Consider the following 21,670-nt stretch of genomic DNA (forward strand, 5'->3'; position numbering starts at 1 on the left):
CCAGGTATGTATAAAACTTTAATTTCATCTGTCTCAGGTTTACTTTGTTACACAGTAGTACTATACTCTACATATGCACTCCCCACAGAGCTGCAGGGAATCCACTGAGAATGCTGTGCACATTGAACACAGAGGTGTTGTCTGTTTACAATCTCCTCATTCCCCTGCAGAGTACCGGCACATCATTCTTACATGTACCCACACTTACATTGCCTAGGGCCTGATAGATGTTCTTTGTTCCGGTTTGTACCTTTTACAAGTACTCTTACCAAGGACTAGTTTTAGTCTAAAGGGAATAAATATAGTAGTCTACATATCCTTCTCACTTCAGTTGTCTTGTAAAATTCCTAAGCGTTGGCAGTTAAGAGACGAATTTCATGTTACATACTTTTAATCAACAAAATTGTAATATGCGAATTAGAGGAGTCGGAGTCGGTGGAATCCTAAACTGAGGAGTCGGAGTCGGTGGATTTTTGGACCGACTCCACAGCCCTGCCTGTAACGTCCCACCGTGAAACCAGACTTAAAGAGACACTGAAGCCAGTTTAAAAACTTGATTTTACCGGTTATTTAGCATAAGGAATATGAGCAATGCTAAAATGCCGCATTCCTGCAGCAGAACGTGGGTTTTATAACCCCCAAATCCCGGGGACAGTGCTTCCTGGTAGAGGCAGAGCTTAGCTCTGTCTCCACTTGCGTCTATTATTATATATATATATATATATATATATATATATATATATATATATATATATATATATATATATATATATATATTATACAGTTTTTATTTATGTAGCGCCAACATCTTCTTCTGTAGCGCTGTACATAGTACAAACAAAAAATGGGGAACAAATATACATAGGAAATACAAGACCCTGTACAGTCATGACATTGACTAGAATAAATACAAATGCATACATAGTTGATGTGTAGTTGGTACATGTGCATATGTTAAAGGGGAACTGAAGTAAGAGGTATACGGAGGCTGCCATATGTATTTCCTTTTAATCAATACCAGTTGCCTGGCAGCCCTGCTGGTCTATTTCTCTGCAGTAGTATCTGAATAACACCAGAAACAAGCATGCAGCTAGTCTTGTCAGATCAGACTTTAAAGTCTGAAACTCCTAATCCCCCACCCCCGGGCAGCAAAATCCGCGACTTTGAAAGTTGTAGATTTTTGCCCCAGGATTTGGGGGTTATAAAACCCTCATTCTGCCACGGGAATGTGGCGTTTTAGCACTGACCCTATTCCTTAAACCAAATAACAGGTAAAATCAAGTTTTAAATGTGGCTTCAGTGTCGCTGCAAAGATCGCTAATATTTTTTTTCCTCCTGCGATGAACCTATGCTGAGGTTCTCAAGGGCTTTTGTTGCCAGTGACCATTTCTGTCCCTGTATAGGTGAAATCTCAGCAACATTACAGTGTGGACCCCGCCCCTTGTTGGCTGTTATTGGCTCCCCTATGTGTAGGAATCATTTAGCCCTGGAATCTCAAACACACAGAGCAGCCGTGAAACAATTCCAAAAATGCCTAAAATGTGGTCCTGCCTCCCGTCATAACAGTTCAGCTCCTGCTAACCCTTCTGCTGCCAGAACAAAACTCTTCAGCTAAATAAGTTTATCCAAAGACATCATAAGGTAGTTGCCACTGACACCCTAATGGTATTCTGGATTGATGTTTCTTTTATTATGTATTAATAATCTTCTGTATCGCTGTACATAATACAAAACTAATAGTGAGGAACATAGATGCGTGAGAAATTCAACTCTGTACAATCAGGACATGCAACAATACAAATACATATATAGATGTGTGGTTTGAGACCTCACCAATACATATGATAAATTACAGCAAAATAAAAAAACAATAGGAGGAGGTCCCTGCCCTTGCGGGTTTACAATCCAGGGTGATTTTCTAGACTCCTACTCATCAGCTCCTCCAGTTATAATAAAGTGACAAATTCGATAAAGATGTCTTTAATCCTTTAAATACAGGCAGACTACTGCAAAGTAGTGTCTTTAAAAAAAAAAAAAAAAAAAAAAAGGGTTTTCTGCCATGTGGGTTTCTGCAGTTTTCTCTGTTTTTGAGATTTCGATTCTGGTCTTTGTATGCGCTTGTTTGTTTAATGATGCTTTTTCAATGGACAAAAATACACTATCATTTATTCTCTCAAAAAGGCAATAAGCACAAAATATTACATTACTAAAATGCAGATGGCTGCGTTCTGCAATGCAGAAGAATAGCATTCCATTGTGTGCAATTTTTTTTTCGTTTTAAACAAGTGTGCTCCCTGCTGAAAGATGTTAGGTAATCTGGGGTGATAAGAATTTTCATACTGATTTTCCTCCCTTCTGCACATAATTCGGTGTCCAGCTATTTCCCGGTACCTGAATTGGGGTGATTTTTGTAGCCAGGTGCTGAGCGGGCCCTGAATTGACCCGTCTCGCAAAACAGTTGTGGACTCCACAAGACCTCTAAAAGTGTCTGTTGTATTTGGGATCAAAACCTTCAGGGCGCATTTCCACTACTGCGGCGCGATTTCAGTGTGGAAAATGCATAAATGAATTTGCATGCAAATTCGCATGTGTTTGTATGTGAGTTTGCAAGTGAATTCACATGCGTTTTCATGCGATTTTAACTATATCAGTGCCTGTGTGCTTTTACATTGATTTTACACAAAAAGTATGTGAATTCGCATGAAAATTCGCATAGCAAAAAAAATGCATGCGAATTTCCTATTTAATTACATTACTTGCAAATCGCACACTAGCCTTGCGGTGTGCGAATTCTGATGGCTCTGCTGTGCAGATTTTTCCTGCACAGTAAAATGCTGACTTGACTATTATTATGATTGACTATTATGGGCTATGCAAATCTGCATGCAGAAAATGCATGCAGATTCGTTCTAGTGGAAACTGGCCCTCACAGCAGTTCCTTGAAATCCTGCAAGCTGAGAGGTGGGGACTTCCATGGATCTCCAAGCATCGGGCTGGTTTTCCCAACACCTCCCACAGATGTTGGAGACTCAGGTATGATTTGGGCCCTGCCACATTATTTCATTGCTCCATGTTCAAGTGCCCATTGTTAGTGCTTTTAGTTGTGGACAGAGTTCATCAATGGGCACTACTACAGCTACACAGCCCTACATGTAGCCGGCTGAAAAGCTTTGTGGCCCATATGCAATTCACTTTTTCTCCTGAGCTTTCTCTAGTTGATATTCTCACAACGTTGTCAATAAAAAGCCTTTTAAGCCACCAGTATGCAAAAAAAAAAAATTCAGTATGAGTTTGATGGTAATTTTTTCACCTACTTTTTGATACTTTATAAATTGCAAAATGCTTTAAAAAAATGAGATGATTAAAAATGATCTTCTAGCAGATAAGTCAGGAGAAAAGGTGAATTTCATATGGGCCTGTGCGATCTATCCTCTTCTCTCAGGGCCACCATAAAGTTTTTTTTAAGCAATTTGAGTTACAGTAGCTCTGTTGTAGGATGGGACCAGATGGACTAGTCTTCGCTTCCTGTACACCGCAGTGACCCGTGGGTGCGCATGGCCCTGCCATGATTCACTGCTTGCCGTTCCTTTAGAAAATTTTGGACGGTTCTAACCACTAATCCACCTCAGAAGACCCGCCCCTTTGAAGGTGCAGTCATCACAATTCAGGCCTTTACACTTGCTAATTTTTCCTGCTTACAATACACTATAACATACTATAATATACACTGTCTACCCAGCATAGTCCACTCCTTGACAGTTGCCATTGTACCTAAATAAGTCAGCATTTTTCCCTTAACCTTTCAGTAATAGAGTTTTGGCTGATCAATGAACGCTGTCAATACTGACAAATCTGTTATGACTTAAACATGCATTTCCTTCAGCAAAATACACAAACGTATGTATCAGGTATTCTATTCTTACCGAAAACTGTCTAAGCACTTCTTATTTTAACATCAGCACTCTGGCAATACTTGCTGCTTACTATTCTACCCTTCAGGGCTTTTTGTGAAATTGGTGACACAATCTTCTTCTGATTGCTAAGTTGAAGCTACTCCCCCTTCCTACGGAAACTCTTTTAGTGGCTGCTCAGCTGATCATATCATGTGGCTCTTATTGGAGCTACAACGGTCCGCAATTTTTCCTCATAGGAAAGTGTGCTGTCAGGCTTGCTTTGAAGCTCCTTCGGCAGTGTTTGTACACTTATGAGGCTTGCTTCTTTTACTGTGGTATGTCTTGGTATATGGAAGACTGCCAAGCAGTGGTACGCATCCCTATATGGAGCATACAAAGGGAAGACAATACTTTATGACTGTCAGCATCCACTTCCCTCATTCCATTGCCACCAAAGAGAAAAGAACACATGGCAGATAGATTTTAGGAAAATTACTAATTCTCCTTAACCCGAAATCTTAATGGAATTAGTTAACTGGCTGCTTGAGGCATTATGGGCAGTTCCATCATCATTTAAGTAGAACAAAAGACATATACAGTATAATGAAAAAGGGACCTGCTTGGCTTTCCCAGATGTAGTCCATAAATTTGTATTTTGTTTTTTATTTTTATTTTTTTGGTGATCAAAACATGTACACGTGCTAGCTTGCCAAACTTAGTCAATCGTAATAGACTGAAGATATTGATTGGGAGCAGTTACAGATTGAACAGTGCAATGCAGCGGTTACATTTTAATAGATTTCATTTTCAGATCTATTAAAAACTTGTGTGCAGGGACCAGATCAGATAGACCCCTTTATGATTATATTATGATCCTAGTGGGATCTATTTCCACATCGATAAATGTATGGTCTCTGCCTTTTCTTCTTGCCTTTTGGAGTGAGTCATGGGTGGTTATCAATTTTTTTTTTTTTTATATTTTTATAACCATTCTCTTTACTCTTCATGAACGGTGTTTGATAAATTCTTTAGTGTCTATTGACACATAATTGGGTCAGTGAATAGAGCCGTGATAAATGTCAGACAACCATGGGGAAGGGTAGGAGAAAGAGAAATGAATTTACTTCCACTTTAAATTCGGCTCACGTGTTTTGAGCTCTGGTTCGATAAAATTGGTCTCTTTGGATCAACAGAAAATGTTGTTTTCAAATATGTTTTATGTATCTTATTTAGGGCTGGGAGACAAAGATAGAAAAAATTGGAAATCTATCCGTACATTTTAATGTATACACTCTCAAGCTTCCGAAGCACAGGATGCCGTAGGGCCTTGTCTAGACATATTGTTCGGGCATCCGGTCTTCAGAACTGCATGACTTTTCTATAGATCATGCAGTTCCCATGCATTCTCAACATGTTCCTGTTGCTCTGTGGCAAACCTATAACATATATGGTGAAGTTTGGGCAACATATATTTGAGGCGAGCTCCTTTATATGATACATGGAGAGATGCAGCCTGAACAATGACTGAGTGTCCTGCAGTTTCGTCTCAGTGTTTAGATGAAGGTCTCAGGCATATACTCTGAGTCATTGGGTCACCGGTTCAAATTCTGGTCTCTGTGACGTTGGCGTTATCTTTAGCTGCGTAGGTCCTGTGGTTACAGGAAATTGTATATACAGGCGGTACATAATGTGTGGGCTGTACAGTTTGTTAACCCATGGATCTCCTGCCTTCTCAGCCATATCATGCTTTATAAACTCCTCTAGAAATGGGTCAAAATGGGTACGGTTTGTGTCTTTCTTCAGTACAAATAGGACATGCTAATGCTACAGGGCCCTGGTGCATACTTCCAACAGAGCTTTTGACCTATTCTATCTCTTTCCTGCCCTCAGAAGTTGTATTCTGCCGGGAAAACTTTTTATGACTAACTTGCTTATCGGTGATGTTTACTTTATTCCAAGGCATCAAGGTAGAAGCAGTCACTTCCATGCCTGAAAATTAACTATTTCAGGTAGCAAAATAAAATTAATAAAAGATTAAACAGCTTGGTTAACATGTTTTGCTCTGTACAAATACGTTTATCACATGTTACATGGCGCCTCGGGTACACTTCAAAACCTGGACTGAGTTATATGGAGGCTGCCATATTTATTTCCATTTTAAACCATACCAGTTGCCTGGCAGTTCTGTCTTATTTTGCTGCAGTAGTGTCTGAATCACACACCTAAATATTATTATTATTATTATTATTATTATTACCTCCTGAGAAAAGCCATGTGGATAATCTAGTCAGACCTAAGTCAAAAAAAAATCTGATCTGCATGCTTGTTCAGAGCCTATGGCTTAAAGGGATCCTGAATTGAGGAGTATATGGAGGCTGCCATATTTATTCCCTTTTAAACAATACCAGTTGCCTTGCAGGCCTGGTCTACGGTATTTGGCTGCAGGAGTGTCTGAATCATGCCTGAAACGAGCATGCAGCTAATCTTGTCAGATCTGGCAATAATGTCAGAAACCCCTGATCTGCTGCATGCTTGTTCAGGGTCTATGGCTAAAAGTATTAGGGGCAGGGGAGCAGCAGGACAGCCAGGCAACCAGTATTGCTTAACTTATTGCCAAACGTTCCACAGCAATTGGCGTTAACGCGGCGGCAGCCCCAGGACCACTCCACGGCAATTGTCGTGAAGTGCTAGGGGCGGACATTGCAGGGGATCGCGCGCCAATGCGTGCGCATCCCCCCTGGAAAGACAAAGCTCAGCTCCGCCATCAGTCTCCCAGCGGCGATCGCCACTAGGAGACTGTTAGATGCCGAAACCGCCGTCTATTTGCTAGGTACAGCGATGCGATCTAAGGTAGCGCTGTACTGGGGACAGCTGAGTGACACGCTGTCCCCTCCAGAGGCACAAAGGCGATCTGCTGTCATAGGCTGAAGCCTATGACAGCCGATTGTGCTGATTGGCTAGTGGAGGGAGGATGGGAGTGTTACAAAAAAAAAGCACAAATTATAAAATAAATATTTATAATAAAATATTCTGGGAGCGATCACAGCCCACCAACAGTGGGCAGAGGGGGAGGGGGGAATCACTTGTGTGTTGAGTGGTGCGGCCCTGCAGCGAGCCCTTAAAGCTGCAGTGGCCTTAATTGTAAAAAATGGCCTGGTCACTAGGGGGGTTTAACACCGCGGTCCTTAAGTGGTTAAAAGGAAATAAATATGGCAGCCTCCATATACCCTTCGCTTCAGGTTCCCTTTTAAGCCTGATGCACACCTTCAATTTTGATTGGCCAATCACTGACTAATTTTACGACCATGTAGTATGAGAGTTTACAACCCCCCCTACATTTGATTGTAAGGACTTTCAAACCCAGGCGCCTGTTTTAAAATGTTGCATACTGCAATATTTCTGTAAAACTTGCTGTATTTTTGTTTACAGAGTAAAATGAAAAGATAGCCGATTTTGTTTTGAGAAGTGTTTGGTTGCATCCTCTTTCATGTACTGGCATTGCCCCTTTAAGAATGGCCAGCAGGAATGCAGCGGCCTGACGCGCGGGATGATTAATCTACGGGATGTTATGAGGGCTCCTAAAGTGGTGACGCAGGTGGAGCCATAGTTGGGGAGATTAGGACTATTTCATGGTATAGCAGGCACGGCAACAACAGCCTGGGAAGAGGGGCATACAGGCTGTGAGAATGCTCCGCGTAGTGTAACTGTCTGCACAGCCGTACTACCTCCATGTGTGGGGATGAGGTTTTTTTTTTTTTTTTTTAAGTTTGAAGCTCCATATATGTTGAGGAGTTTGAAGTTGACGTTTGGGGCGCTTTTGACGCTGGTAGCGCTGAAACACAATGGTAGCCTTGACTGCTGCTTCTAGCAGGTGTTGAATGGTATTTTCACTGGCACAGGCAGGTATATTCCACTGACTGCTATCAAGGTCATATCGCTAGTAATGAATATGTAAATGCCTGTGGCAGGATTCTTAGCAAAGCCAGCCAACTCCACACTGTTTGTTGTGAGCTGGCCTCACCAGTAACAATGGAATTTACACCATCTTCTTTTAAAAGGAATCCAAGGTGTGAGATGTATGGAGGATGACCTATTTTGTTTCCTTTTTATATAATGCACATTGCCTGGCTATCCTACTGATCCTCTACCGCTATAATTTTAGCCATAGACCGTGAACAAGCATGCAGAAAAATCTGACAAGATTAGCCGCATGTGTTTCAGGTGTGCGATTCACACACAATTGACCAGAAAGATCAGCAGGACTGCTGGGCAACTGGTAATTTAAAATGAAATAAATATGGCATCTTCTATGTCCCTCTCACCTCGGGATCCTTGTAAGGGTTGGGGAGTTAAAAAAATATTTCTCAAATAGCGATTTTATCACACTACGTGGGGACGTGTTTTGCAGGAGATCGAGCGCCAATGCGTGCGCATCTCCGCTTGAATGACTGAGCTCCTCTCCGTCATCAGTCGCCCAGTGGCGATCACCGCTAGGGACTGTTAGACGTTTACGACCGTACAGTGCTGCGATCTATGGCAGCCATGTGACATGGCTGTCCCCTTTAGAGGCACAGAGAGTGAGCAGCTCTCATAGGCTGATGTCTATGAGAGTGGCGGGGGGGGGGGCAGGGACATTTGGGGAAATACAAAAATAGTGTAATTTATTCAGTCCTGAATCGTGAAGGCAGGATGTGTAACTCCTTCCCTGCGCACTCTGCACTTTTTACGGTATATTCAGAATATGACACACCCACTTCGGCCCCCACCCCACCCCCAGTTATGGGGAAGAAAAAGTGCGTCTTATATTCCAAAAAATACGGGTACCTCCTTTCAGGTTTCTTCATTTTAATATCTGCAGGTCACACAGGCCACACATCTGTTACAAAATAAAGACTAGTTTCTGTGAGAATTGATGTGGACCAGCCCCTAGCTTGTGGTCAAAATTGTTTTATTGGGGCTGATTTATCAACACAGGTGCACAGAATACTGGAGCAACTGTAACAATCAACAGCTGAGTGAAATAAGTATTCCGATTGGTTGCTCGATCATAATAAATCCGCCTTTGCAATGTTTGCAAAGTGCTTGAATATTGATGATGATGATGATGATGATGATAATAATAATCCTTAGCCTCACCCGTGATTCCACCTCCTGGGTGGAGCTAATTTAGGTTAGGAATTTTTTTTCCCCTCATCGATACCAAAGTCTTTATAAGAAACCAGTGGCATGAGCTGGATTGAAACTGATGCAAATGGTTAATTGTCTTACAAATAACGTTAGAATATACTGACTATATTAAAACGGACACACAATTATTTCTTTGCTTATTGATTCTAATACGAAATCTTGCACTCTTAATTAGTTCTCTATAGTTAATGCTTTGGTTTTCCTTTCCAGGCGATGGTGGCTTGCTATCCTGGCAATGGGATGGGATACGTACGACATGTTGACAACCCGAATAGAGATGGACGCTGCTTAACTTGCATATACTACCTAAATCAGAACTGGGACACAAAGGTAGGCTGCAGCAGGGCACACATTGTTGCACACACCAAACAGCCGTTTCTCATGCATTTGATTCTAGTTTCGGACTCCTGTATGACACTGATTCTGAAGGAGCACACTTGGCCAGGGCTGGATTCTGAAAAGGCCACAAAGGCCTAAGCCTTGGGAGGCTGTCAGTGGAAAATGGGTCACTGTATATGGAAGTCTGAAAATAGGTAGCAGCACGTGAAAGAAAGGCGCAGCTGTCCAGGCTACAATTAAAAAAAAAGGGGCTTCTGTACAGGGAATGGGATGGATGATGCAATACGTGGAAGGGGAGCAAGAAGAAATTAGTACTGTAATACTATTTCTAGCTCAGGATCTCACAGCCTAGCAACACTCCAACCCAAACAAAAGTGGCTGTATGTAAACAAGTGACCTTGTAGTGCTTCCTGCAGACTATCACAGTAACTTGGCCCTGACCACTAATTGTCAACCACTTATTTACTGCACTCAGTAGTATGACAATGCCTGATGATTTGTAACACCTTAAAGTGGATCCGAGGTGAACTTTTACTCATTGCATATTTGTGTTCCTTTCCTGTTTATAGGGCATTCCTCAAGCCAAATAATTTTTTGTTTTTGTTTTAATACTTTAATTCCCTATAAACTAAAAAAACCACGCCCACAGGTTTTCAGAGAACCTTGGCAGTAGCAAGGGCCCATGGGAGTTCAGCCTGGGCAGGAGGAGGAGGAGGAGGAGGTGGTGTTACTAGCCATTGATTTCAGAGGCAGAGGGGAGGAGTGGGATTAGGTTTTTTTCACAGGCTGAGTGCTCAGGATACAGATAAGCCTGCCTCTGTGTAATGTTTACAAACAACATGGCTGCTGTCATTGTATCACAGGAAGAAATAATCATTTTCTATTAAAGCTGTTTGCAGCTAGATTTGCTGTGTAAGCTATCTAAACTTTAGATAATAAATATATACATATATATATATATATATATATATATATATATATATATATATATATATATATATATATATATATATATATATATATATATATATATATATATATATATATATATATAGTAAATTTTTCAGTAATTCAGCTTTAAAAGGTGAAACTAATATATGAAATGGGAACCCTTTGCAGGTGTTTTGCATTAATTCGCTGATTAGAGTCTGACACTTTGAGCCTAGAATATTAAACATTTTCACAAAATTCCAGTGGTCAAAGATTTTGATTTTTGGGGGTCTCATAAGCTGTAAGCTAAGCCTTAAAGAGAACCTGTAACAAAAAAAAGTTCCCCTGGGGGTACTCACCTCGGAAGGGGGAAGCCTCAGGGTCCCAATGAGGCTTCCCCCTCCCCTGTAGCTGCAGGCAGTCCAGCGCTGGCTCCCCTGAAGTGTCCCGAAATCCTCCCTCGAACAAGCCTGATAAGCTTACCTTTCCTGTTTCGGCTCTCCGCACGGAAATAGGCGAAAATAGCCGATCTGTCGGGTCTGCTCTATTGCGCAGGCGCAGGAGACTTGCGTCTGTGCAGTAGAGCGGCCCAACAGCGATCGGCTTTTTTCGCCTATCTCCAAGCGGAGAGCCGATACTGCAGCTGTGCTGGAGCCGGGAAGGTAAATCCTTACATCCACCCTGTTCTGGGAGCTTTATTGCCGCCACCGTGGGACCGAGGAGGATGGGGGAAGCCTCAATGGGATCCGGAGGTTTCTCCCACCCTAGGTGAGTACCCCCCAGGGGAGTGTTTTTTCATTACAGGTTTTCTATAATCCTCAACATTATAACAAATAATGGCTTGAAATATCATGCTTTGCATGTAGAGTCTAATGTATTAGTTTCATTTTTTAAGTTCAATTACTGGAGTAAATGTACTTTTGCACGATATTCTAATTTTTCGAGTTTCACCTGCATGTGTGGTGACTGGGGCCTACCTGTTTTCTCAGGTCAAGCTTGTTTAGTAAGTCTGTACAAAGATCAAGAATGATCTGCAGTAGCTCGTAGATTCTGGAGGCAAAGCAATCACTACAGAAGCCATAGCAGCTGCTATGGATCCCAGGAGCAGGAGGGGGGCCCCAATTCCTCTCCAATGTGCTTTTATTTTAGGTCTCTGTGAATGCAAAGCACATGAATATAAATAGAGCATACTTGGAAGCTGAGTACTGCAGCCCGCTTATATATACACAAAGGAAGATGTAAATATATCTAGGGTTGAGGAACTCTACACAATTTGGCTATGAGGTCCCATCATTTTCTGTTGTGTTCCTGGTGGCATCTGATCAGATTTTAGTTATTTTAAAGACCGCTCAGTAGAACACGAGTTCTGATTGATTAAAGTAAGCTACTTTTACTTGTTTCTTTGATATATTGAGCACAGCTTATTTTTGGAGATGAACAAAAAAAATATCCTTGCAAACAAATTTCCACTGACTCGAGAACTGATATTTAATTGAGCTAATCAAAAGCAACTAGGGTTTTGGTCAATTAGCCGGCTGTGGTGCAGTGACCATCCATGCAATGGAAGATCCACAGAACCCATGGTTATGTTTGTCGCATTGTAGGTGTAATAACACCACTATAATGACATAACTGACTTACTTCTTTCCGATGACCATAAAAGTCATGCAAGATGGGAATTTGCCTTCCATCACTGCAATAGACACTGGACAGAACATACTGTACATGTTGGGCACAGGTCTGAACAGATCTTGTCAGGGCTGGTGCACGCTACAAGAGTTGTTTTTTTTTTTTTTTTTAACGCTAGAGGTTTTAAAAGCTCTTGATAATACAATGCTACGGGGGATTTTTACAAAATCACATCACTCTGGTGAGAACACACACCATAGGATAACATTAGCAAGAGCTTTTAAAATCATAAAGCGCTCATAAAAGCTCTTGTAGTGTGAACCAGCCATTTACATATGGAATCCATTGACATATCCATCATCTGTTGTGGTCCGTTCCGTGAATGTGATTGGTCATGAAGTCTTGGTAGAGTTCTGCCATCACGTGATTCACGGCAAGCATACTCGAGAGCCCCCAAGTTGTCCTTTTGGGGGGGGGGGGGGGGACTCGTGTTCAAGGAAGATGAGTTACGGGTCATTAATAATCTATATTAATAATCTATTTGGAGCAGAGAAAGGCAATGTTCTCTTTAGAGATGTTGGTCAAGAACAACTTCTTTTAGGATATGCTGTGGGTACTTTAGAAGATGCAGGTCATTGGAAGTATTTGTCTTGCAAGTTAATCCATACCACATTATAATATTAGACATTGCATACAAACATTGTAGTTGATTAAGAGGATCCAAGATTAACTTTTGCTGGCTTAATTTTTCTGCCCCTTACATATAGTTTATTGGGCATTCTTCTCCCCAAATGCGTTTGTTTTTTTTTGTTTTTTTTGTAATTGTATTTATTACCTAATTGCATGTAAATTAATGAATTTATCCATGCTCCCAGCTCCTCAAGTGCTTAGGCATTCTGAGTCCCATGCTGCAAGTGTTCATAGGAGCTCAGCCTAGGAAGGAGGTGGTTTTTGCTGAAGCATGCATGAAATTTCAGAGGCAAGGGGGCGGAGAGGGGAGTGGAGTTTTCACAGGCTGAGGGGTTAAGATGCAGAGCAGCTTGCCAGTGTAATGACAAGCAGAGTATGGCTGCTCTCATTGTATCACAGGAAGAAATAATCATATACTGTTGAAGCTGTTGGTAGGTAGATTTACTGTGTAAACCATCTAAACTTTCTATAAGATATATAGACAAGTTATTTGCTATAGTTAGTTTTTCATCTCTGATCCGCTTTAAACACAAGGATTGTGGCACAGAATCGCTATACCTATATAGCTGGACTGTTCCACACTGCCCTGCTTGTTCCAGACCTCCACATTTATTTTCAGACTATATATACTAGGAACACGTTGTGTACATTGTGCCATCTGGTTCCTTAATTTTATAACCACAGTCATTTAGATCTTATCTTTTGCTGAGCTGGACATAGCCTAGACTCTTGCCTTGTCAGCATCACAAGTTCTATAGATAGACAAATCTGTCAGCTGGATATAAGAGGACAAGCTACTATAAACTGCTTATTTGCAGGAACCATTTTGTCACTTGTTGTTTAGCCTGTACTTCCATTATCATATATAAGTTATAGTTCTGATGCCAGCATTTTGAAGTGCAGGTCATTTGCTGGTACATATGCAACCTAAATTACAGTCTACTAGTAAATAAGAGGACTACAGTAGTTCTTTCTCTCTTACTTATTTAGGTCCACGGGGGACTTCTACAAATCTTCCCAGAAGGCCGTTCAGTTGTAGCCAATATTGAGCCATTGTTTGACCGGTTATTGATATTCTGGTCCGATCGACGAAATCCTCATGAAGTAAAACCAGCCTATGCCATGCGGTGAGTCACCCTGAACATCTACAGCATTTTTCCTATATTGTTTTTAAGCTGTGTTTTTAGTACTTAAAGGAAATTATAGGGGAAAAAATGAAATCTATTCAAACTATTAAAACAAAACAAAACAAAAAAAAACAAAAAAATTATACATTTCCTTTAAGTCTTATCAGTGTAACATATTTCCTACTTCATATTTCTTATTTACCACTTCCTTCTGTAGGTGGAGTGGCAAATATCTACCGTATACAGTATACTCAAATACAAGCCGACCTCATATATGTCAACTCCAATCTTCAACACTTTTAAGCTGGAATTTTTTATTGACTCAAGCATAAGTCTACCCAGCAAAGTTAATGGCTGCACTTGAGGCTCAGGAGCGGTTAATGAGTGCACTGCATACAGTATTGCAGCCATTAACCTCTCCTGTCCCTTAAGTGCAGCCAATACCTCCTCCGGGCCCCCAAGTGCTGCAATTATTAACTCCCTTTTAGGCAGCCCAGTATTTCCCTCCCTGCCCCTTTCCCTGTTAATTGTTGTGGCCAGCAGTTTCAGGCCTGTGTTTTCTTGGCATTTGCATTCCTCAAAGTATCACTTACCATAGGGTAAATTGCTGCAAATGGGAATGTCACTATTAGTACCCACTTTACTCAGTGTGCTCATTGTTGCCGGCGACTCATGTATAAGTCGAACCCTATACTTTTATGAAGTGAATCAGACCTAAATTTCTAGACTTCTACTCCAGTATGTACAGTATGTTTTTTTTTTTTTTAGTTCGTGCTAGATCAGATTGGACCACATTTTAAAGAAAATTGGTGATAGAAAAAGACCCCCTGGGGGGTATTTACCTTGAGAGGGGGAAGCCTCTGGATCCTAATAAGGTTTCCTCTGTTCTCTTCACCCTCCAAGAGCCAGCACTGGCAGCCCCTGAACAGTGAGGTAAATACTTATCGCGATTCTGCGCAGGCTCAGTAGCAGCTTTCCGATCAGGCTCAGGTGGAAATGTCTGATAGTGTCGGCTCTACTGCGCAGGAGTTTCCTGTGCAATAAAGCTGACCCGATTAGGCTCTGCTATTTGCACCTGAGCCCAATCGGAAAGCCGCAACTGTGCCTGTGCAGGTTCGTGGTAGGTAAATATTGCAGAAACAGCTGACCTATCCTTGTCTGCTGTAGTTTGGGCAGCGGCAGGGCTCGATCACTGAGGCTTAGGAGGATGGTGGGAAGCATCATTAGGATCCAGAGGCTTCCCCATCCCGAGGGAAGTATTCCCCAGGGGATGTGTTTTTCTGTTTGTTACAGTTTTTTTAAAGAGCAACTCCGACCAAGAATTGAAATGTATCCCAATCAGTAGCTGATACCCCCTTTTACATGAGAAATCTATTCCTTTTCACAAACAGACCATCAGGGGGCGCTGTATGGCTGATATTGTGGTGAAACCCCTCCCACATGAAACATGAAAAGTACGCACTCATGGCAGTTTTCTGTCTGTGAACCTTGCTGCATTGTGGGAAATAGCTGTTTACAGCTGTTTCCAACTGCCAAAAACCATGCAGCAGCTACATCACCTGCCCACAGTAAAAATGTTCACTGGAGTTCATCTTTAACCTCCTGAGCGATACGCTGCTCAGGAGGTCCTTCTAGTTTCTGTCACCATCCTAATTAATTAGATCAAATGGCTGCAAAACCTTTAGCAAACACTAGGCTAGTTTATACATTACCCATCCTGGCTCCTGCAATCGGCACAGCCTCCCCGCACAGCTCCGGTCTTCACTATTTGGGAGGATCGCACATGACGTCATGTGCAAACCCGATCCTCCCCATAGGGAGACCGAAGCTGTTCGGGGAGGCTGCGCCGATCACTGGAGCCAGGCTGGGTAATGTATAAACAGGGGGGATCGCAGGCGTTCAGGGGGTGCCGGATACCTGCACTAGCTAGCCTAGTGCTAGCTAAAGGTTTTGCAGCCAATAGATCTAATAAATTACTCCTGGGGGACTTCTAAGGCCAGAGAGCGGTATGCCTGACACAGTATCGTTAAGAAGGTTAAACCTAGTACACACCAATTTTTTTACTTTTTATTGGCCAATCACTGACTACTTTTACCACCTCCCATGTAGTATGAGGAGGGATTACACTTGTTTCTGCAGTAAGGTTTCCCACAAGCATTTTGCAGCAAATATGTATTTTGTATGTTTTAACGCATTTCTTATTGAAAAAAAAAACAAAAAAAAAGCATGCATCTGTTGTGCAGGATTTCTTTAACGCTATGCGGAATCGCAGATGCCTCCTGAAAACGCAGTGGCCTAATAGTCAATCGTTGCATGAGTTTTCCCAATATGGCAAAACACTGCAGTTTTGTTTTTGTTTTTTTGTTTTATTTATTTTTACCAAGTGTGTTTACCGACACAATCTGCTCATAGTACAGTATTTAAAATCTGTTGACCCTCATACTAAATGGAAGTGGTAAAATTGACCACTCAGAATGGAAGGTATGTAATCCAGGGTCCTCCAGCACCAGGCAATGTGGCACACACAGAACAACCGGTCAGATCCCTTGTTTCAGCTAAAGGTGCCCACTAATACAATCTTACCACTTCTATTCAATGTAGGGGGCTACCTAAAGTATCCTTTCAAAGTGTATTCACTCAGTTTACCCTTCCTCTACATAGATTTGGTAAAATTGGATGTTCTATTCACTGAATAGTTTTATCATTCTACAGTACTACTTTGTGTGTGTATATATACTAATGTTCTGTTTCTCGGTACGCGAACATCTAACTTTCATGTGTGTACTAATGCATTGTTCTCCATTCACAGGTATGCAATTACCGTTTGGTATTTCGATGCAAAAGAACGATCCGAGGCCAAAGACAAATACAGACTAGGTGAGGGGATGGCCAGAGTATGACATCGGCCTTAATTATGATTTTTACTGTTAATAAACCACCACCTGCTGTGACCAGTCTAATTCAGATTTGCTTTAAAAATGGCTGGGAAAGTAATCCTAAAAGGGTCAGGGCACTATAGAGTTAATAAAGAAAGGGAGGGAAAAACAAACCTTAGGTACTCTCCTAAGAAGAGGGAAGGCTCTTGATCCCATAGAGCTTTCCTAGTCCTCTCTCTGTCGAGTCTTCCTGGTCCTCTCTCAGCCTCCTCTTTCCCATGTCCTGTGCGCCTCTTTCTGAAATTATCTTCAAATAGTGCATCAATAAACTAGAAGATATTGGCCTCAATTCACTAAGGTTAACTCCTGTCTTTTATAACTCTTCTGAGCTGTTTTACAGTTATCACCATGGTGATATAATTGTGATAACTGTAAAACAGCTCTGAAGAGTTATTAAAGACAGGAGTTAAGCTTTAGTGAATTGAGGCCATTGTGTCTGAAAGAGGAAAATGCAGGCGATTGTTTCAGAAAGCACTGGATGTGTTCCCTAAAGGAAAAAATCTCCAAAAGGATACTTACATTTCTAAAAAAATAAATAATACAGTGTTGATTTAGAGGTCTATCTGATTGCAGTAAGTGATTAATCTGATTGCAGTAAGGGTATTGGAAGGTTTTTATTCCCACTTAAAGTAGAAGAATATTAATGGCTATGTAGCCAAGGAACTGATCCCGTGTCCTTCCTTTTGTTAAACAAACCTGCCTACTTCTTCTCTGCAGTTAAATAGGTTTTTTTTTTACTCCCAGTACTCTTGATGCTTTGGCAGCGTTTGCAGTGGTTCTTGAGGTTAAATGAGTGGGAGGAAAGCAGGGGAAAGAGTCTGTGTAAGAAGACCTATCGCTTCCTATGGATCATTACTGTTTAAACCTTGCGTCCTTCTCGCCCCCCCCCCCCCCTTTATCCTCCCATGCACACGTTCCTTCTGCCCCTTTCAGGGCTGGGACCCACTAGAATGTTTTTGGCAGCGTTTTGAGATTGCATTCAATTGCTAGCGATTTTCCTAAAACTCTTTGCTAAGGTAAGTGGAGGGAGCAGATCCCACTGGAGCGATTGCGATTAGAGAAATTGCAGGACATACAGCATTTTGGGAGCATATCCATTCTAGTGTGTTGTAAAGGAGCAGTTAAATCGCCAACAAAATTGCTCACAAAGGGCTACCACAAATCGCTAGTGATTGCGAAAGCGCTTTGTTGTGGGTCCCAAGCCTGATTTGTAGCAGCTGCTGATAACTCTGCGCAGGCACTACTGGTCAGTGGGAACCGCTCATGTGCACGGAGATGGCTACATTTATTTAAGAGTTGGAAATGTCAGTGTGTTGGCTGTAATCCTCTTAACTGTAGCTTGGTGGGACGTTTTTTTTTTTTTTTTTTTTACATAAGTGTCCCCCGAAACTGCTCCAATGCAAGGTACAGTAGGGAAGGTCAATGAGATGCAAATAATTCCAAGTTGATGCAGGGTTAGGCAAATTTATGCAGCTTGAAAATCTAATTCACCTTGACAGGATTCGATTGGCTCATTTTTCAAGCTGCATAAATATGCATACAAAGTTGGCATAATTCTGAATCAACTCAGATTTGCATCTCATTGACCATCCCTACTTTTGAGTCCTGTAAGTTTGTGAGGTTGGACTTAAGTTTTCCAGCACGATCTACAAATGTGCAATCAGATTGAGATCTGGGCAGTATGGAGGCCAAAGAGCTTCTAAAGGATTCTCTCTACGTTTATTTTAGTGTAACATATCCTATCGGTACAAATGCTCTGTAAAACAGTTGTTTAGTTTTTAAACTTCTTTTTTTGACAATGTCCTCCTTCTATTTCTCATTTCAGCCAGTGGACAGAAAGGAATTCAAGTTCCAGTTTCTCACGGTGGCAACGTGTGACAGCAATGTGTAAACCTCTGGGCGGACGTTCTGTGGTGGCCTCTGCGGAATTGAAGCTGCTATCACCCTGACGAGGGCTGAACATTGGACAGAGCTGGGGAAGCTTACCTATAGCTGCAGAGATGTCCTCTCAGCAGTGGTATCTTCTAGACTCCCAGCTTGGCCTAAAGGATTTTATTGAAATGTGAATATAGGACTCAGACGGGTTTGAAGCATTGAGCAGGCCCGCAGAGTATTGCACAGTGTTAGCACACCGTTATCTGCAGACTGCTTAACCAGCATTATTGAATGTTGCACAAAGAACCTGGGGTTTGGATCCACAGCATAAGGGGTCTGTCTTTAAGTTCTATTGTACTTCCCTTGGCCTGTTTCTTATCAGGATGGATAAAATGGGAGGCAGAGGAATGAGCATCCGATACAAGATATCCAGAGGCGGGGGCTATCTGAGGAAACCAAGTATTAGTAACACAGCAAGAGAGACTGAACTTTGAACATGTTGACCGAATTCAAAAGACAGGAGTGCAGTGGACACTGAAAGATGTGAAAGAACCACTAAACTACATGTATATGCATTTTGGGAAGAGAACTACTCAGCCTATTTATCGCAGGAGATTGAAAACTTCCCATACAGAAAGGGGGTACCCACCTTTATGCAACTGCTCTATGCAAGCTGCCACGTTCGGCTACAGAAGACAACAAAAAACCCACAGTTTGTTGTTTTCTTCTATGGGCATCCCCTGTACAGGAAGTCAGCTGTGTGCTGGCAAATCTTGCCCTCCTGCATTTCAAACATCCTCTGTTCCAATGTTCTCCTGAAATTTTGACCTGTTAATCCACAAATGTGATTGAACTTGTTTTACATGGACCAGTTTAATAAAATTTTAGGTTAATTGCTGGTATAATTAAAATACAAGCTACTTTGTGTAAAAGAGCTGCTGACAGTTACAAAAAACCCTTTCATGGATCGACATGAAATATTACTCATGAATGTTTCTTATTTACCAGATGTATCCAGCAGGTGTCCTACTCTGTAACTTTCCTGAACAGCAAACAGTCCTTGCTTTGTGGTGCCTTTTGTGATACCTTGTACAATTAGTACAGTATTTTGTCACTGGTTTAGCTACAGTCAGACTTTCCTAGGAGAAGAGATATGTGAGTCCTTCTTTCATGACTCACCAATAGAAATGGGTAACAAAATGCTAATAATTTGGAGTTAATGTTATGCAAATGTATGCATCTTGGAATGGGATGTGTAGCTGATTTCAAACTACATAAACGGGGCCGGATTTACTATAAGGCACTAGGCCTTTGAGAGGCATTTTACTGCCTGTCAACTACTCGCCTGATGATGGAAAGGCGTCTTACTCCACTCCCTAAGCGCCTCTCTACTGCCTTACCTATGCAGAGTCCTGGTGAGAGTGTAAATGGGGTTACTCAACCTGTTATTTGCATTCCACTGATGACATCTCCCTTCAGTCAGGGGCACCTCTTGCTACGTAATACTGAGGTTCTTCTAGCTACCTAACACTGGGGGCACCTGTAGCTACCTATGATGGGCAAAGCAGGTAAGAGAAGTGACAGCTAGGACAGCCAGCACTCTTGTGGTGCAGTTCTGTGGGGCGTTTTAGGTTTATAGAGTACGAAGTCAAAGGTGCCAGTACAACTGTGCCTATAGGCTCCTGTGAGGTAAATCCACGCCATACATAAATGTATACAAAATTAGCATGAACTCAAAATGATTAGCCTCTCATTGACCAGCTCATCAGTGTTTGCTCACCTGATCTCACAGCCGGGCAGCAAGTTGTCGGAGAGTATTTGCAGTTGTGCCTGGTAGCTGTGGTACATAGAAGAGATTCATAGGTTCTATTTTCCACAGTTAGTTGATAAAAATAAACCTGAAAATAAAGATACACTGTAGAGAAAGCCTTCTACAAAGTTACAGAGGCTTTCCCAATCCTCCACAACTCATCCACTGCCAGCTGGGACCCTCTTCATCTTTGCAGCTGCGCTTGCCTCTGCGTAATAGCACAGGCACTAGTAGAGTGTCTACACAGTAGCATGGAGGGCAAAATGGTGTGCACGATTGGCTCTGTGCGCCCTAATGTGCACCTGGGTAGGGATGGTCAATGAGATGCAAATTTCGAGTTTATGCAGGATTCTGCAAATTTATGCAGCTTGAAAATGAACCAGTCAAATCCTGCTGAGGTAAAATCCGATTGGTCAATTTTCAAGCTGTATGAATTTGCATAATCTGGCATCAATTATTTGCATGGCATTGACCATCCCTACACCTGGGCAATGTGCTCGTATAAGGAGGGGAGCTCAGCCATGAGTAATATTCAACATTTGATGTCGAATGTTGTAAAAAGGGTCCCGGCTCAGGAACAGAGGAGCGAGGGAAGACGCGGGAATCCTCTGGAATACTAAGAAAAGTGTCTAACTTTTGTTTTTATGTCTGGCTTTAGGTACATTTTAATTTAATTTTCTTTATTTTTGAGTATCATAAATAAAAAAACAAAAACCCCAATGTTTTGTTTAAGATGGCTGACCATCTGAGGCCCCTCATAGCTGCCTGGATGTCCAGATATTTAGACACTGTGGCCCATATGTAATTACCGGTAACTTTTTTTTTTTTCTTTTTCCTTTTCTTTCATTTGTTTAATAAAGCTTGCTTATTCATCAATCCAAATTTGCAGGGTTACATACAGTCTCAATGTTCTCTGCTAAGGAATAACAATACCATGACAGCTCATTGCAAATTGAATTGCAGTTTTTAGGCCACTCGGTACTGGGACAATCCCATTCGATGGCAACTGCATTTGAATGGTCCACTTTCAAGCCGCTTACTGAGGCCTGGTGCACACCAAAACCCGCTAGCAGATCCGCAAAATGCTAGCAGATTTTGAAACTCTTTATTTTTCTGTAGCGGTTTAGTGAAGCTTTTTTGTGTAGTAGATTTCATATATTGTTACAGTAAAGCTGTTACTGAACAGCTTCTGTAACAAAACCGCCTGCAAAACCCCTCTGAACTGCCGTTTTTCAGAGCGGTTTGCGTTTTCCT

General features: G+C 41.7%; 1 protein-coding gene across 1 annotated transcript in view; it reads left to right on the forward strand.

Annotated features, from left to right (window-relative positions):
• EGLN2 (egl-9 family hypoxia inducible factor 2) overlaps positions 1 to 21,136 on the forward strand; it is a 51,266-nt gene extending 30,130 nt beyond the window's left edge. The window contains exons 3-6 of the mRNA XM_068250812.1: positions 9,291 to 9,410; positions 13,659 to 13,795; positions 16,605 to 16,672; positions 18,557 to 21,136. Of these exons, the coding sequence (XP_068106913.1) occupies positions 9,291 to 9,410; positions 13,659 to 13,795; positions 16,605 to 16,672; positions 18,557 to 18,609 (378 nt within the window). The 3' untranslated portion in view covers positions 18,610 to 21,136. The remainder of the gene's footprint in view (positions 1 to 9,290; positions 9,411 to 13,658; positions 13,796 to 16,604; positions 16,673 to 18,556) is intronic.
• The last annotated feature ends 534 nt before the right edge of the window (positions 21,137 to 21,670 follow it).

The sequence above is a fragment of the Hyperolius riggenbachi genome, chromosome 8 (assembly GCF_040937935.1).
Source record: "Hyperolius riggenbachi isolate aHypRig1 chromosome 8, aHypRig1.pri, whole genome shotgun sequence".
Taxonomy (NCBI): Eukaryota; Metazoa; Chordata; class Amphibia; order Anura; family Hyperoliidae; genus Hyperolius; species Hyperolius riggenbachi.